The sequence below is a fragment of the Symphodus melops genome, assembly GCF_947650265.1.
Source record: "Symphodus melops genome assembly, chromosome: 9".
Lineage (NCBI taxonomy): Eukaryota > Metazoa > Chordata > Actinopteri > Labriformes > Labridae > Symphodus > Symphodus melops.
This window is the reverse complement of record NC_136699.1, coordinates 15,701,038-15,719,639: the sequence shown is the minus strand read 5'-3', so window position 1 is coordinate 15,719,639 and position 18,602 is coordinate 15,701,038. Positions and strand designations below refer to the sequence as shown.

At 40.1% G+C, this 18,602-nt stretch overlaps 3 protein-coding genes across 3 annotated transcripts; all 3 read right to left on the bottom strand.

Annotated features, from left to right (window-relative positions):
* Positions 1-29: 29 nt before the first annotated feature.
* On the bottom strand, positions 30-6,397 carry ndfip1 (Nedd4 family interacting protein 1). The gene is made up of 8 exons (XM_079352135.1): positions 6,159-6,397; positions 5,309-5,402; positions 3,813-3,952; positions 3,635-3,722; positions 2,580-2,704; positions 2,393-2,459; positions 2,171-2,279; positions 30-1,716 (listed from the first exon to the last, which is right to left on the bottom strand). The coding sequence occupies exons 1-7, from the start codon at positions 6,192-6,194 to the stop codon at positions 2,173-2,175; spliced, it is 657 nt and encodes a 218-aa protein (XP_079208261.1). The 5' UTR covers positions 6,195-6,397; the 3' UTR covers positions 30-1,716; positions 2,171-2,172.
* An 893-nt stretch (positions 6,398-7,290) lies between these two features.
* gnpda1 (glucosamine-6-phosphate deaminase 1) lies at positions 7,291-9,890 on the bottom strand. Its single transcript, XM_079352626.1, has 7 exons — positions 9,504-9,890; positions 9,146-9,273; positions 8,646-8,747; positions 8,348-8,530; positions 8,062-8,246; positions 7,653-7,827; positions 7,291-7,559 (listed from the first exon to the last, which is right to left on the bottom strand). The coding sequence occupies exons 2-7, from the start codon at positions 9,267-9,269 to the stop codon at positions 7,498-7,500; spliced, it is 831 nt and encodes a 276-aa protein (XP_079208752.1). The 5' UTR covers positions 9,270-9,273; positions 9,504-9,890; the 3' UTR covers positions 7,291-7,497.
* Positions 9,891-10,190: 300 nt separating this feature from the next.
* On the bottom strand, positions 10,191-18,328 carry hspa4b (heat shock protein 4b). Its single transcript, XM_079352317.1, has 19 exons — positions 18,000-18,328; positions 17,350-17,407; positions 16,996-17,136; positions 15,522-15,644; positions 15,330-15,429; positions 15,052-15,185; positions 14,715-14,959; positions 14,546-14,622; positions 13,907-14,058; positions 13,644-13,750; positions 13,419-13,552; positions 12,606-12,790; positions 12,396-12,485; positions 12,101-12,256; positions 11,852-11,977; positions 11,657-11,764; positions 11,452-11,571; positions 11,125-11,286; positions 10,191-10,735 (listed from the first exon to the last, which is right to left on the bottom strand). The coding sequence occupies exons 1-19, from the start codon at positions 18,104-18,106 to the stop codon at positions 10,529-10,531; spliced, it is 2,532 nt and encodes an 843-aa protein (XP_079208443.1). The 5' UTR covers positions 18,107-18,328; the 3' UTR covers positions 10,191-10,528.
* Positions 18,329-18,602: the final 274 nt, after the last annotated feature.

The following is an 18,602-nucleotide window of genomic DNA, read 5'->3' as shown; positions in this document are numbered from 1 at the left end:
CAGAAGTCAAAAATCCAGACGACTCAGAATTGAGACATTAAAAGTGACGTTTATTTAACACTTAACGTTTTTCCGTACAGATTCATATCAACAAAACCCAAGGGTTGCAGCTCTACATCACATAGAAAGAAGCACAATGAGTCTCAAAGCCATGGCAGATGCATGAACATAACTGATAAGACAAACTGTTCAGTTTGCAGGGCCAGACGTTCAGGCACACCAATTCCTTCCATTGACAACAAAGCTTCAATGGAAAACTCCAGTTTATTCCACAATTTAACAAGGAAAGTCAATCCTGCAGCCCTGCATCATTCATTCCTGTATTATCTGTCCGGGTGTTAAAGTCATGAACGACCTCTGGGTTTTATTGGTTATGTTTCTAAAAGTGCACCTGCATACAAAACATTCTTTGATATAGATTTGATACCCACAAAACAGCCAACATCTTACACCTGTTAGATCAAGATTGTAGAGAAAGGAGAAAAAGAACATCTGTCAATTTAATCTTAAGGCAAAAGTCCCACCTGAAAACACAATTTGAGTTATTTTTTTTGTTTTTGGATAATTTATTCCAAATGTCTGAGGGGAAATCATTAACGGCTGAAATCCAGACACACACACACAGAGAGATTCTCTCCTCTAATCATAGAGCTTTTCCACTGACAGAGGATGAGACGCTGACTCCACTGACTCACTGCAGAGTCATGGCAAGGTCAGACTCTCACATCTACATGAGCTGTTTGAGGATATGAACCAGAAAATGTGCTCATATACGCAGACATAAAAAAAAAAAAAAACATCATCCCGGTTGCTGTCAGTGTTTAAAACTTCTGTGTCAGCTGAGCTTGCTCTGAGGCTTCCAGACATTCGTGGCCATCTGGTTTCTGGCATTTTCTATTTCAAGAACTCAAACTGGATTATTTCATATTTATAAAAGAAAACTCTGTTTCCAGGGTGGATCATTTCACCTGATTTCATGTAGAATAAAAAAAACATTAAACAGGTCCAAAGCATGACTTCAGACACACCGATGTGATTTGAGTTGCTCCGCTGACACTGTGTTTAAATCACAAGCATGTACGTTTCTTTGTGATGACGCCCTTCATAAACAATTTAACAGCAGCAGACAACACTGCCCCCTTCTGGCTCAGAACGAGGGCAACACTACTAAAAGCTGACCGGTGAGAGAAATCAATAGATATGGGTGTATCAGCATTTACAGCCTAATGAAAGCTTACCTTTTGAGTGCATGTGGTTTCTAAACAAACTGCCTAAAAGCCACAATAAAACCATGGAGTCAGAGAAGTGCAGATTACTAAGAGTGTTGCATCATGCTACAGAAAATCTAGACAGTGTTGTTTCATTAAAACCTGCTCGCTTCAAGTGTCACCAACATGAGACTCTCCCTAATCATCAGCCTTAAGATGCATGCTTGTACGCTACCACCAAATGATATAAGGCATTACTTATACGTTACAGAGATGTAAATAGCACGTAACATTCGCCACTAATGAGTACAATGAGGGACTATTACTGTTAACCATCGTCCATTAATAAAGTTCCGAAACGATAAAATAAAACAAGTGATATAAATCCTGAATATTTCCTCCGCACTTGTCTTCATCTATAACACGTGTTTTAGTGTCTTCACTTGAGATCGGAAACACTTCACAGAGCTGCTGCACGTGTCGTCCACGTCTTCAAGAGCCACAGTTCCTGAATCAAGGTGAAGAGAAGATACGCACAAATCAAATCACAGGTATTCGTTTCATATTTCACAATGTGCGGTGCGCTTTCTGGGGCGTGTCCGTCCTCATCTTTAACATGCATTTCATTACTTGCTGAATTTGGCACTAATACATGTCCTGTACTATTTCAAATAGGCTAAAATCCTTTTAAAAGAGTGCTCTTGTTTTCACGCTGTCCAGCATGCCAGATGTTTATTTTGGGTGCCATATAACCAGACAGTATAGCCCAGTTAAGGAGGAACCAATCAGAAATATAATCAGACTCCTAAAACTACCAAACTGTGACGATCATCCAGCCTTTTTACAGGTTTGGAAAAGAAGTGATTGTTGACAGACACTCAGTGGGTGGTAAGAAATGCAGGATGTTTCATGTGTTTTTAAATCCAGGTTCAGTTCAGTGTAAAACTACTGAACCAACCTACCTCTAATAGATGAAGAGTACTCTTGTTCGAGGAAGAGTGGCGTAAGTGGGATCAGCCAGTTTACGCACTCTGGAGTAGTTCACAAAGCCTCTGATGAAAAGCATGAAGCCTGGAGGTTGAACACAAGACATTATACTATCAAATCCTAACACATGACATAATCCCCAAGATGTAACAGGAGAAAGGATTTTTTTTTTTTATGAAATATTTTCTTTCTCTTACCAAGGGCCAGGAACACCCACCACAACCAGTACTGGCCATCAAAGTAACCAGGGAAGTAGGTAGAGAACTGGAAGAATGATGAGATGGTACGATCAGGATGTTGTCGGATCATAGGGAACATGTTCAGAGTTTTAATCCACTTCTCCCACACACGGTTAGAATTGAATATTTACTTAACAGCTCTTACCCTGACGATAAGAACCCATTTGATGAGTGACAGGCCGAAGCCAGAGATGGCGCCGTAGCGACCAGCAGCTGAAGTGGTCAAACAGAAAGACAAGAAGAAGCCGATCCAGTTGAACAGAAATGCCACTGCAGATAAAAAGAAAAAACAACCATTAATGCAAAATGAAACATTTCGTATATATCGCGTGCTGGATGTCCACACCCCATCCGTTACATATCGAGTGCTTTTGTACTGACGAACAGTTGACTCTCATCACATCACCCAAAGGCTCGTCAATAAACGGCTCGCTGTTAGCCAAAGAAAAGTTTTCTCCGGCGTTGACAAAAGTCAAAGCACAGCATATTAACGCAGGTATGGATATTATTAATGCAGCAATATCTGCACTCTGTTAAACAAGCTCCGTTGAGTGAGAAAAGCAAAACAAAGACAACGTTCCTGCTCGAGGCTGCCAGTGAAGAGGAAGGCGTTGTGTCTTCTTGGTTTCTTGCTGCGTCACTTGCAGGATGTTAGGACACTCAAGTAGTTAACAATTGAAAGAAGCAGATTTTGTGGCTGGCGCTCATGTCACATGCTGTTAGGACGTGGTGTTAAAAGATTACGTTTCCAACATGATGTGAGTGAATGAACAGAGGGCTGGGGATTTTCAAACATTCTTCATCTTTTGAAAGAAAACCAACTGTTGCAGCTTTTAAAAACTCAATCTAATCCATTAAATAGTGTGAGGCCCCACGTTAGCTCGTGTCACTTTTTCTGAGCGCTAGCGTCTTTTTCCAATTGTTTCAATAAGTAGTGAGGGTTTGCAGCAGCAGATGGTCACCTGGACGAAAAAAAAAAAAGAAAAACGTCCCCTTTTTGTTCAGCTGCTCTGACCGTTTCAAGTTGGAAATCTTTCAACTTTTCGAAAATTCACGTTTTACGTTATCGGCTCTCTTTACGATTTATGCCTCTGAGGGATCATGTCTTGAAACCACATCCTCTTCGCTCCATGTCTGGCTCCCTCTGTACTAAATATACATATTATAAGTCAAACATTGAATGTCCAGTCTCGTTCTTACTGAAGAAAGTCAGCATGAAGATGCCATCATTTCCTATCCGCAGCTGGTCGGCATCTTCAAAGTCATCTCTGGCCACGAAGTCGTCCTCCTGTAGTCAAAGTAAAGAGTTCGCTGTGATTTCTTTTAAAGGTGACACTTTCTAAATCTAAGTGTCTGTTTGAGAATAAGATGAGTGTACCGTGACTCTTCCAGTGACCAGGGGGATGGCCGCCTCTTCTTTGCTCCTCTCAGCTTCATCGTAGGAGGGTAAGCTGGTGGCAACACTGTAGGAGGGGGGGTTCGGGAATCGGCCTCCGTCTTCTTTGTATTCAAAGAAAGCTGTGAAGGTGAGAGGCAAAGACTATTCATCCACACACACACACAGACAACTCGCCCTAAACATAAACCCTTCTAATGATTATTATCATCAATCAGGCTCATAATGTTCATGCTGTAATCAAAAGGGTCCAACCCTTCAAAGCAGGTGGAGACTGTGACGCTAACTGTAAAGGTCTTTGAAAGGTGTGAAGGCAATATCTACTGAAGTCAGAGCGAGGCGATGAAACTGTGTTGTCAGAATCGCACAACGGTTAAAGCTGAAAAACATTTTGGACATTTCAGCAAACAGCAGAAACAACAGTAACAGCTGGTTTGTTTGCACTTATCCCAAGAGTTTCAGTACAGCAAACCGAAATCTAAAATATCCACTTTTTTTTTTCTTTTTCTTCTCTTATTGCAGCAGAGGTGTCGGACAAAAAACCTCAGACTGACCGCTCGCTCACAGAGTCTGTGGTGGAGTTTGATCACTCTCCCTATAAAGACATCTAACACCAGCTGTATACTCCTCAAACAGACTGACTGATAAACACACACAGAACTATTAAAGCCAGAAAGTAAGACATTGTTTCTGTCACTGAATGTGTAAAGCAGAAGCCGCAGCGTGTGGCCTGACATGAGCAGCATCTGTGAAGGTTTTGTTCTTTCACTTCCTGAACTTGAATAGCAGAAGCTGCAGAGATTAACTTCAGATCAAGAAGGGATGAGCAACAACAGGAAGGACATTAATAGTGTGTCCATTACGTTCATGTTCTGTCCAATAGGAGCCCAGACTCTTATCTGGGTCGTTTGGCCGCTCCGCAGAGAGCTCCTTTATGTTACAAACACACACTGCATTTATCCAGATCAATGGACTCACACTGCAGCTCAAGGCTACACCCACTTATGCAACAGCTGACCTTTGACCTCATAAGAAGCGAGATTAGAAACATCAGACTCTTCTAAAAGGCAGGCCATTAGCTCTTACATTAAACATTCATCAACTGAAATTGCTAGACGGATGAGAGGTGACTGACAGATGATTCACATATTCAATCATCAATACACTATAAACCTCATTTTGTTAGAATTCACTGGTAAGTCTTTAGCTTATTACACATTGTACCTTCACCGTGTGGTTATAGTCACAGCGAACAGAGAGCGCTCGTGCTGTGCAGACGGTGTGTTACTGTGAAGACAAACATCTTCTTCAAATTGTTTGTTTTTGTTGCTGGTCGTACTTCTGTGCTCAGGCTGCTTCAGGGTGTAATACTTTCCATTTCGATCCAGAGCTAGCATTCAGAAGCACGTCAATTCAAATATTTCTCCCTGCTTCTGTGTCTCTCAGTTATCTGACATGGAGCTGTGAAGTTTCCCAACCTGCATTTGCTGCAGCGACGCTGCTGTAGGGCGGCGGTGCGTCCTGGGCGAGACCCTCCTGTGATGACTGGGCGGGCTCCTCCTCATTCACCAGCTGAAGGAATGTAAACAACAACATAAAAAACAACCATCACAATCTGCATCAAACAAGTCAAATCATTCAGGAAAACTGCTGATTGTGATAAGATTAACTACAAATCCCTTAAAAGATGTGAAGTAGTATAGACCATCTGAAATCACTGAACGATAATAACTGCAATAACTAAATGTTGCTGCTGTTTGAGCAGAAATATTTGGTTGACAGGATTGTTGATGAAGTGCTGAAGCTGTCACACACACACACACACACACTGTAATATTATGTACCATGCTACAAGTGGTCATATCAGACACGTCTACATCCATCTCCTCCTCCACGTAGGATGGATGTCCTGCACTAACCTCTACTATCGTTAAAAAAAAAAAAAACTCTTCAATCAAACAACACATTTCACATTTTATCCACTCACTGAAATAAAACAGTAATCGGCCTCTTCACATTAGTATGTGTTCGTGTCCGAGTGTATTAGTTAATGATCCAGAAGGATCAGTGTACTCTTACTAAGGCCACAAAAACATTGGCTGGCGTTTCTGTTTTGTTTTACAGCTACTAAATGAAAATGTGTCATGTGAGCTCTAAATAATGAGCTACATGCGTTTCAAAGTAGGTTTTATTGTTTTGAAAACACCACAACTTAGATTATTGTTTGATCCCAGTTCCGTGTTTTTATTTTTGCAGTCTATGGTTTATCTCTCACTGACAGGCTAATGTTGACTCAGCTAATGCTAGCTCTTAGAAACTCCTGCTTACCTCTTGATATCTGACGTTGTTGTTTTGTTCTGCCATTGTGGAAGAGAGAGAGAGGGAGAAATGTCGAAGACGTCCTCCTCCCTTTTTTTTCCAGTTGTTGAAGGTGAGTTATTTTAAAGGAATTTCGAGCAAAGAAGCACCAAAGCTAACGCTGCCTACTTGTCGGCCATCTCCTTCCTTCTTCTCGTCCTGACGGCTCGAGTACTTCATGATGCCTTCAAGTGCTGTCTGAATCTCCGTAAACCACAGTGTCTGCCCAAAACAGGCTGTTCTTAAAAGAATGAATAAAAGACTAAATGTAAAATATATTAAGCTGCAGTGATGTATCATGAATTCAAACTTACATTCAGTTAAATAATACATCATTATTATCAACAAAATGGATTTCAAGTATCAATATCAACTAATAATATTGATATCTTCTATTCTAATATCATTATACTTTTACTAAGATTGTAGCATTTTAACCTCCTGAGTTTTTTTGTCTTTGGCATTACTAACACGTTTATAAAATTGTATTATCTTTGAAGATTAACTCGTTTTAGAAATAACTGTTCTTTTTTGGGGGGGGGGGGCAATGGGTTTAATGTATAACACAATATCAACGTGTGTGAAATAAAAAGTCTCACTTTTAATACTAATTCATACAACACCACATATCCAAAGCCTCCCAGAGTCCTTTTCCCTGCATAACACACACTGTCTCTTACTCCTGAGACATGCAAAAAGGTGTATTTTAAATCAGCTATAAGATAATTATCAAGTTAACATTTAATTAGTACATGCCTCATGAACACAAAATAGAAGAAATCTATTGTAAGATAAGTTTAAAGTATCCCTGATCGCACTACACTGTAGTAGTCATACTTGTTAAGAGTAAATATAATTAGTACACTCTCACACCTGTCAAGAAGGACTCTGTCTCATTTTTCTTAAACCTACAAAGTAAAGAATGTGTAAATAATATCAATAAAAGGTTCATTAGACCATCAATTCCAGTATACATCTGGAAGTGGAAGCTTCCAAGGATCACTTAAATGCACCATTAGTTGTTCCCTATTGTCATGTGACAGGAGGAACATACTGTATACCTCAGCACTATCCAAATACAACACACAGACCAAGGAAGATGTACAAATTCAATGAACTTTATTACAAAGAACAAATGAGAAGCAAAGCTGTATAAACAGTCACATAATAACCTGAAAGGCCTGACACTACAGCACCTAATTATTACTGCAAAGTATTAGTTAAAATGTATCTCCATCTGAAAATAAAGGAATCACTGGAGTGTCATTTTTTAAAGAACATTAATAAGCAATGTGTGGAAAAGATCTTCTCAGTTCTTCTTTTGTTCTGAAGAAGGAGTCTCGACCAGCTTGTTGTGAACGTACATCATCCCTAAAAACAGGAGATTAATCAGCACGTTTACTTTGGATTATGTTTGCTTTACATACATTTTAGGATAGGGCTGCATTTTTGATTCAGTCTCACCTTTAAAGTACTTAACAGTTTTGACACGCAGTTCTAAGGTGGCATCTTCGTCACATACAAAAACAGTCTGTTGGTGTTGTTGGAACGCAGACACTGTCCACATGTGATTCACACCTTCCTCTATAGCTTTGTATAAAGCAAACGCCTTGTGTGCCCCAGTGATGAGAATCATTACCTAAGAAGAGAAAAAAAAGTGACCTGTAGTCTGAGAAAGTACAACTTGCATCAATGTTTCTTGTTGAGTCAGGGGGGATACAGTGACAGATCAATTTAGTGTTCTACAACTCAAAGCAATTTCATGAAATAAACTGATTCCTGACATGTGGTATGTTTGAAACTTTGCAGAAAAAGACAACAGAATCTTAAACATTAATACTGGACAGAGTTGTTATTCGTATAGACTTCTAACCTCTTTTGCATCCATAACAGTTCCCACTCCTACAGTCAGAGCCATAGTGGGCACCTTTGAGAGATCCCCATCAAAGAACCGGGCATTAGCCATGATAGTGTCCTTTGCCAGTGTCTTCACTCTGGTTCTGGAAACCAGACTTGAACCAGGCTCATTAAAGGCGATGTGGCCATCTGGTCCAATACCTAAGAGGACGGGGGAATAATTGGATTTTGACTGTCTCATCATCACTGACAGGGAAAATCAATAGATAACAAAATAGGCCTGAGTAGCTTAAATTGAATACCTCCAACAAAGAGCTCAATCCCCCCAGCTGCTGTTATCTTTTCCTCAAATGAGTCACACTCTGACTGCAGGTCAGCAGCGTTGCCATCTAGGATGTGGGTATTCTCGGCTTTTATGTCTATGTGCTTGAAGAAGTTATTCCACATGAAGGAATGGTAGCTCTCTGGGTGATCTCTGGGGAGCCCTAAATGAAATGTTATGATGACAGCGTCTTGCGTTATTCAAGTCCACTGATTTCAACAATTTCTAAATGTGTAACAATTTTAATTTTGGGGCAGAGACACACGATGAAGACTTACCCACATATTCATCCATGTTGAATGTTTTTACATACTGGAATGAGATTTCTCCATTCTTGTAGTACTCAATCAGTTTCTTGTAACATCCCAGGGGGGTGCTTCCTGAAGACAGGCACATACTAGCAGCACATGCAGTACATAGTCTTTCTATTTCACAGACCTGATAATAATATAAAAAATGTTTAATCTACTAAATCAATGTGAAAGGTTTATATGCAAAACATGTCACGCTATAACCATAGTCCATTTTAACCTACTCGGTTCTTGTATAAAATGATTTACTTAAAATATTGGACGGAAAGGGGGATATTTGACTTTCACTTTCTACTATGCGTTAAGCATTTCTCATTAATGGATAAAAGAGCTGAACTTCAAGGCTCTTTCCGTCTTTAAAACTGAATCAGCATTTGTGGGGAAATACTGCTGACTATCAGTTTTCACACTGTGATCAGTAACTCATGTACTTAGTTCGGAAAAAAAGCAGATATGCCTCTGCTTACCTGTTGGGAGCCCCAAGGTGAAATATTTATCCGGACCAGGTTTGAAGAGTATAATCTTGTTCCTGATGTACTTGGCAGCCCACTCACTCGCCTGATCGTAGTCATTGAGGATGATCAGCTTCATGGTCCTGCAGGGGGGGAAAAAACACACGAGTGAAGAGGAGCGTGTTGCTTTGTCTAAAGAAGGTCTACCTAGAAGTAGTTCAGCACAAAACACACCTTATTTAGACTTTACACTCATCAAGGGAACTACATCACCATATAACAGTAAAATGGGATTAGTGAAAATGCATGTCAGTCAAGAAAACAAGCTGTAACAAACTGGACACAGTCGCGCAGCTCTGCCAAAAAACTTTACCTGTTGCATTAGCGTCCTATCAACACACAAAGACAATTGTTAGTTCGGAGTGCCTCTACTCGCAGCAGAGACAGGATCTGGATGGATCATGTGACTCCTTGAGTTGGGTGCAGCGCTCACTGTGGAGGAACTGATTACGGAACCCTTTCACCGTTAGCTAAAGTTAGCCACGAAGCTATGTAGTTAATATGACTTGAGACGTGAAACCATTGGCTGTTGTTACAATGTATGAATCCGTAAACTGGTTGGATGATTTATGTGTTATAAAAAAACACATTTAAAAATATTATAAGGCTCTGGTTGTATACATTTGACAGAGCAGACGTATTTCAACCAGTCTTATCAGCTCAGATTCCTGCAAGGACGTTCACAGCAGTTGCTAAGCAACACAAAAAGAATAACTATCGTTTCATACCTTATAAGCACTAACTTTTAAATCGGGATATATTTATCCTGGTTAGACCCATTTGCCTATAAAATAAATAACATGTTAAACGTATCCCAAACAATAATTCAGCCAAACGTATTTTGTTGTCAGAATTTATAAGATAAGATTTATATTTTGTAGTCAGGTTATTCTTACAGTCTGTTGTCAGGACAGGTGTCTTCATTGATATCATTTTCAATCCTGTTAAACAAGTATAACTGGGTACCTTTACTTACCAAATAAACAATATGAAACATGTAATTTTCAATAACTTTATTAAAACCATATTGTGACACAGACCAGAACACGTACAGAGCACACAACAGAAATAAATACCATCATGTGTACAGCGCTCGTTGTCAAACAGGCTTATTGCGGCTGGCTTTTTGATTTATGTCATCCAGAAAGATTGAGGGCATGCTATGTCATCAGAGAGATCAGGAGCTTGGCTCAGTGTGCTAATCACACTGCTTCCTTTGACTGTGGAGTGCAGTTCCTGAAACACTTTACCTGCTCTGATATACACCCAGACTGCACCTCATTCTCAAGCAACCAGCACCCATTAAGCTTTGCTCAGGGAGGCATTTAAGAGGCTGCTTTAATCAAGGTCCATTTCAGGCTTGTTTTCTGTGGATTCTGAGCTGGGGTTGCTTGTGTTCTCAGGTGTTCCCTTGTCTGCAGTTTCTTCCTGGGCTTTCTCCTGACCATTGACAGGTCCATTTTGCTCTGCAGGTGTGTCTTCCTTGGGTAGCTCAACCTTGGGCTTGGGTTTGGTCACAACTGGGTTACAAGTGGAGAACAGCTCCTAGAAATGTACAGAAAGGGAAACAACATATAATAATGTTTTAAGTTTCTAAAGCTGGCCCAATAACATTTGTAAAATACACAAAAGTACCGCCAGATAAGGGAACTCAGTGTTCTGTTTTAATGGTGACGTAAAGAAGAAATTGTAGATACTTTTAAACTATGAGCTGTAAATGTAGTAGTAAATGAATAGGCAGCTTATTGTATATGGTTTAAAGAATTCAAGACCCCCAAGCCCTGTAATGTCTTTTTTTTTTTTTTTTTTTTTAACTTTAATGAATCCTTCCTGTTATTTTTACACTACAATTATATGTTATCCTAATCCATTCTGTATTCTACTTCCTTCTTCAGGGATCTAGTAATGTTTTGTTTGAATAAGAAGACACTTACCCTTGTTTTAGCTTGAATGTCTTTTACTTTGACAGACGGATCCAACGCCAAGCTCTCTTTGCTTTGCTGGTTCATGGCGCTGTTCATCCAGATCATCGCGTCATTGGTCAGTTTGTCCACTTTGTTGACATCTGCCTCATCTAGATGGTCATACTGCTCCTCCTGTAATATCATAGGGGAATATCAGGAGCACTGTTACTAATTCATTCAATCCCCTCTTATTAAGGTAACAGATCTTGAGAGACATACAGTAAAAAGGTTTTAAGTCAAGTAAATGCTGTTGAAGGGCAATTAAAAACATTACATATAAAAAGCGCAAACTGTTACCTTCATTTTGTATGCCTCAACAAATTTCATGTACTGCTGGATCTGTTTTCCCATTTCCTCAAATGCTTTAGGTCTCTCCTCAGCCTCTGTGTACCTGTCCTGAATGGGCTGGCCAAGTTTCTAATGGAGAAATTGTATAAGTGTTGTTTAAAGAAACAGGTATCAGGTAATTAATGAGAAAGATATGTACTTTTGAAAAACATACCTTTAACTCTGCCAGTTTGTCAATGTACACTTGTTTGGGTTGGTCCTCTCCATCTTCATACAGCCAGTTTTCAGTATCCTCCAGTTTTAATGACAAAGTGTCTCGGTCCTACAAATAAAAAGAGTTTCAGCAGGACTGCCAACTCTGTTGTAAAGTGATATCAGAGAAGAGTATCGTAGGTAATGCTTTACTCACACTTTCACCGACAAACTTCTCCAGCATCCCGTGTAGTTTGTCCCTCATGTCGTACACATACTCCTCGACATAATTCTTAGCATCATTCCTCTCCTTCTCCAGCTTGTCCTGCATGATCATCTTACCCTGAGAAGAAGCCAAACAGCAAATGTAACCACTCAACACTATAAAATAGACCAAGTAATTAAAACATGACAGGTGGGTGAATTAAGTGATGGATGGACATGTCATGGCTTTAAGTGTAGTTACCTCATTCTCTACAAAAAGGTTGAGCATGTCTTCTGCTAGCTGCCACTGTGGACTGTTTTCAATGGGAAGCTCCAAAACTTTTGTTTTAACTTTGGGCTTTTTGGCCTGTGGGGGCTGGTCAGATTTCTTCTCGCCTTTGCCTTCCTCTGTGGTAGTCTGAGAGGTAAGAGAATAAGAATTTACAATACAAGTTAAACACGTGTTTCGTCAATTAAAGACAGACCCGATAAATTAATTCAAAAAAATAAAATTAATTTTATTGGGTAATTTTGTGTCACAAAATTGAGCATCTCACCTCCATCTCTTCATTCTCATTCTTCTCTTCTGTTTCTTTCTGAGCGTCTCCCTGACCCTGCTGCTCGTCCTGATCAGTCTGCATCTTGCTCTGACAAAGAGTTATAAAACACAGTTCGTCTCAAAAGTGCAGTGGATTGCAGAACACAAACTTCTCGTACGTTCACTGTAAAAGGACAATTTATAAAGAAATAAAACTTGTTTTTATTACCTCTCCCTCCTTCTCATTGGCCTGTTCTGTTTCCATGGGCTCCCCTGACTCATCTGACTTCTGCACTTCAACCAGGGAGGCGCTGGACACACTGAAGATGCCGTGGATGTTCACTCGCACCTTGACTTTCACCTTGGAGCTCTCACCAGACGCCTGTGGGACAACCTTCTGGATCATAAACTGACCTGTAAGGAGGACAGGGGAATGAGCAAGGACCAAAATTCAGCAGGGAAAATAACTTTTAGGTGTCTCCTGATGCAATGAGTGTGCATGTGTAGTAGTATCTTGGCATTGAATAACCAGAATAATAAAAGGAGTCTGTAGACCATACAAAAAAAGGATGTGTGAAGTATTAAACCTACCGTATGTGTCAATCTAAACTTTTGAGCAGGTTTGGGATACCTTTGATTCATGAAAAAGCCTAGAAATGGATTTAAAGCAAATGACAGAAGGACCAGTGCATTTCTGATTGTTTAATAGGATCAGCTGAATCCCAGTCTGGTCACATTATTTAACCTCTTGTCCTAGGTTTGTTAATTGATCCATTTATTTTGTGTTTTTTTTTCCCTTCTTTTGGCTCAGGGCTGTTAAAAAGAGAGCTAACATGGAGGTTTATATCGGTTATATAGGTTTATTGAGATACGTGGCATGTATTCCCATTTAGACAACAGTTAACCAGATTACTTTTAGTCTCAAAGTGTTTATCCCGATGCGGCTGGGTCAATCCAAACTTCCTTTAATGAAAAAGTCCTATGAAATATCTGATCCAGGATAGCGAAAGATTGTTATCCAGACTTGATATCAGTAGCTTACCAATAGTGGGATCAGGGTAGGGCAGCTCATTGGGGCTGTTGTAGTAGGCCTCCAAAGAAAAAGGCTCTCTCCTGTAGAAGGTCAGCACTTTGGAGAAAGGTGCTGCGTGGTTCTTGGGAAAAACCTCACAATCACTGGAACGAGAAAATGTTTCAGAGTTATTGTTGGATTCAGTAATCAAGACCAGAGACAGAAGACGAGAAATAATAAAAAAAAAACATTTACCTGAGCCCTTCCTCTGCAGCAGAATGCCACTTCAAGGAGATAGGATAGGGAGCCACATCTGTGATGGAGAATTCACGCACTTTGAAGGCAGGTGACAGGATCGCACACTGTGAAGACACAACCGGTGTTTCAATGACAACGCATTATTGAAACACTTTCATCTGAAATTATCCTTGTCATGTTGTTTGAAATACACTGACAGCTCTTTGAAGAAGCTCTGGGACAACAGCAAGAAAAAAAAGAAAAGAAAGAAGAAGACAAACCTGCAGAGCACATCCTCTGGCCACAGCTTCGTCAGCATTCAGTGTGGTGCTTAACTCCTTCCCGAAGAATTTGCTGATTCTCTCTTTGACAGTTGGGATCCTGGAAGCTCCACCCACTATCTCGACAGCATAGATGTCTTCCTTTTTCAGTTCTAATGGAACAAAACACATTCTTGGTACAGAACAATCCTATGGACTTGAAAACTAAGCTTCTTTAAAGATTATGATAATAACTAAAGGAGCAATATATAACTCTGACATGTCGAGCTTTAAAAATCGGGGCTGAAGCCCAAATTGAAAACACTGAGCTGTGTCCTGCTGCCTCTCCTCCCAAGTTTTAGGTCGGGTAGCATCTGCTATTTCTGAACTATTCTGCTTGCTCGCTTCCATCGCTGCAGCACCTGTAGGTTTGCCGTGGTAACTGGTCTCATAAAAGGCAAACAGCCCAGCATCAAAAACCGCAAACAAATACAGACCGTTCTGGACTGAAACCCAAACGTAGAAGGACACAATGGCTGCTGTGTTGTTTTCAAATTTCCTAAATGTCTGACGATACACTAAGATTATTTTCTAACTTCGCTCAGTAGATTTATTACATATTGCTCCTTAAAAATCCAGTGAAGTTGAGCCTTTACTCACTGGTTTGTTCCAGCAGACTCTGCAGAGGAGACTCAACACGTGCCAAAATATCACTACACATCTCTTCAAACTGACCCCTGGAACAAGACAAAAGGTGATGAACATGACTTTAGCTTTAAAAAAAGAAACTGTACAACTGGATCAACAAATCATTTCTTGATTGATCTACCTGTTCATTTTCCCAGTTACGTCAATGTCATTCATGAAGCACTCGATGTTGAGCGGCAGGTCCGAGGAGTTAGCGCTCATCAGTTTCTTTAGTTTCTCACACTCCTGGTAGAGTCTGACAAGAGCTCGGGGCTTTGACTTGACATCCAGCTTGTACTTCTTACCAAATTCCTCACAGAAGTACTTCACCAGCATCTCGTCAAAGTCCTTTCCTCCCAACTCTGGATCACAAGCTGTGGACAGGATCTGTGAGATGAAGAGAAGAGGAGTGAGGCCCTGATGCGCAGCCCCTTTACAGACTGATGAGCAGGTGACAGTGCACTGATTCGGCTACAGACCTTGAGTTTGCCCTTATTAAAGGCACACACTGATGTCTGGAATCCAGAGTGGCCCAGGTCCACAAACACCACATTCCTGGCCTTTTCCTCAGGAGCAGGGAGATCCTGTTTGTAGATCCCATAGGCTAAAGCCACTGTGAGAAAAAATGTTTAATTATTAATAAAGCAAACCATTAATCTGATTTTAAAGTGTGCATTTGGATGTCTAATGTTAGCCACAGTGGCAGCTAACGTTCACAAAAATGCACAAGCACTACACAAAACATAGGCGCACTGACCTGCAGTTGTTTCATTCATCAGCCTCAGACAGTTGAGACCAGCGATCTGAGCCGCATCTACCACTGATCTCCTCTCAGCATCGGTGTAGTAGCAGGGAACCTGGACACAACACAAACAGATTAAGTCTTAAATCTTTTTTTTGTTCATCAAACTGCTTGATTAAACAGCGTAAGGTCATATGTCAAACTTACAGACACAACACAATCTGCCACAGGTTTCTTAAGTGCATGCTCTGCGGTCTCCTTGAGCTTGGTCAGCAACATGGCAGTGACTTGTTCAATGCTGAACACCTTCTCTTCCTCCATGTACATCACCTGTAGGGACAGTTAAGATTGTCAGACAGGAGAGGATCATTACATAGAGAGACATTTTTCTTCTTGGATGCCTCGAAATCTGTCATCAAATGGCTGTCAATCTAACAACAATCATACTTCCCGACATGCACAGTTTGACTCATCGTCGTTACTTTACACTGCCAGTAGCTTTCAGGTGCCACAGCTGCTCATTCTCCTTGAAGTGGGTCTAATACTTTCACTGTATTAACAAGGCGACATTTCAGATGTCAGCTAAAAGATGACATATTTCATCTTCATGAAGGACTTGCTGCTTTAGAGGTGCATTAAAAAGATTTTTATCTGAAGCCTATGAGGGCCTGCTAATAATTCATTAGCACCAGACTGACAATGGAGAGAAGATACACTGAACAAAAGAAAAATAAATTTAGTCATCCAAGCACAAAAGCATATTCAACACTTAAAAATGTAAAATTGATAATTAACTACTTTAAAAAAGGAAATATGTAAATCTGCCCATTCACTACCTTTCTGTGATACAGTGACAGGACAGATTGGAGCTGGGATCTTGTTTTTCCAATGAAAGAGTGCATATCTGATTGTTGTGGTTATTTATTGAATATTTTTAACTTAAAATCAAAGGATTGTTTTAAATGTAACACATTTACACATTTTAGCCTTAAAGTAGAAATTCACTTCTCTAAACCAGTAAAAAATGAATACCTTGCATTTTTTGCAAACTGTTTTTCCTGAGTGTTTACGTTTGACTTCTTTTTGTTCTGTGTCGTATCCCCTAAACACAAAATGTGGCCAAACGATGGACATTGCTTCCATGTCGCGGATTGGACAAGTCATCACGTGACTCTGCTCAGAAAATAATTAAAATAATTGTCATGGGCCAGATTGCTATTGAATTTATATTGAATTAGAAAATCCTAAATTCAATTCTCTCCATTGTAATGAAGCCACAGTGCTGTGGGGCACTGTGGGTGCCTCCATACTGTGATTTGTGTTGTCCTGTACAGTTGCTCCCAAACCTTAAAATGTTATCTTATATCATACATTTGAAAGAGCTGTATGCCAGTGTTTGTCTTGGAGTAAAACAACAAAAAAAACAAGGCAAACATAATAAAACAGTATTTTTAAAGCATTACTTAAAGATCTCAGTAAGAAAAGGACAACTGTAAAGTCAATTCAAGTTCTCAATAGACCCATGACTATGTCTTTTGATGTAGAAATGCTTTGGTAGGTTGTTAATGATCTTTGCTGTTGGGAGGAAATGTAATGTAAATTTAGGTCAGTCACAGGTAGTATTAGTTTCAATAGGAAATAATAATAATAGTAAAGGAATAGTACATTGATGTCTTGTTACCTTGATGCCAGTTGTTCCTGCCGGCATTTGTGCAATGTCGTAGACGATACTGTTTTTGAGGCGTTGCACAAAGGGATCTGAGAAGGCCCTGCCATGAAACCTCTTGAAACCTTGGACTGTATTCTTGCAGTTTGTGACAATCTGTTTAAAAAAAGAAAAGAAAAAAAAAAGCACACTTTAGAAAATTGTGGATTAATTCCTTGAGAACTTTCTACTTTGTGATTTAAATGTCGTGTGTACTGCATCCATGCCTAGTACTGGTCATATTCATACTCCATGCATTATTAAACATTCAACCCTCACCTGTCATGTTATTTCATGTTTAATGTCCAACTGATCAACATAAAAACAAACCTGGCTTTTAGCAGCTGCACCAATAGATCGATTCCTGGGTCCAAAAGAAACGCATGCTCTGGGAACAAACAAATATCGAGTTAGTGATGCAGCATCGTGAATGATTGAAAAACTCAATACAATTGAATTTGGTATTAATGGCCAAACGCTATATACAACATTGGAATATATCGACTGAATGCATATAAATCAAGTTCATTCATTGCTCTACGATGTTCACTAAAGTGACATTAGATTTAAGTAGCCGTTTTGACAGCCACGATCCGGCCTCCTCCCATCATGCGCTCATTTACGCCTGCAGTAAAAAATATCCATCAGCTGACACTAGGAAGGTGAGGTATCACTCTGAAGATTATTTCTACGACATAACTGTAATAAGAGCAAGAAAGATGAATTTCAATCGAACGAGATGCCCTCAAGATTTCTTAATACTCACAATGGTTTAGCTTCAGCTAGCTATCGGCTTTTAGCAATCACATGCCGTTTCCTGTTGTGAAATAGATTAGCATGCTAACTAGCTTACCTAGCACGGTTAGCTTCATTCAGTATTACGGTGAACAAAAAGAAGATTTGTTCACATCCAGTACCCACTATCAGTGCTGAAAACACGAGGCAGATTAAACAGAATTACATTTTCTGACAATACTCACGGTGTACATCGGTCGCTGTATTCATTAGCGACAGTTTCAATCCCTCCGGCTCGGGCTACCGCTACATAGCAGTTCAAGAAGCCGACGTCAAATCCGACGACTGACATGTTGACGAGCTAATTGAACAGTTTATAGACGAGTAATTACACGGAAGAACAGAAATGTAGTTCAGTGCTAAACAATGACAGCGACAGCTACAGTGGACTTCAGTCAGCGGACGGTGATACACCCTTGTTCTTGTTCCATGAAGCTTGGTAAGCAGCATGCGGTAGGTACGCCGGCTGATGCGTGAGACGTTCAGGAATCTTCTGTCTGTTCAGACGGACCAATCGCGTCGCACCGCAGAGCGCAGGAGGCTGCTGCCGCGCGCCCCCACAGGCAGGGAAAGGCAGTGCAGCGGCAAACCTGCAGACATAATCATGAATAACTTTTTATGATTCAATGTTTTATTTGGTTTTCCAATGGAGATAAGAATATACAGTTCTTAACTGATTATTTACATTTTCTTTCTAAATACTCCCCCCTCATGTACCTTTCCCTGTCTTTTTTCCCTGATTACTTTGTTTTCTTTCACTCTTTTTTTGTGTAGAAACAAATAAAACT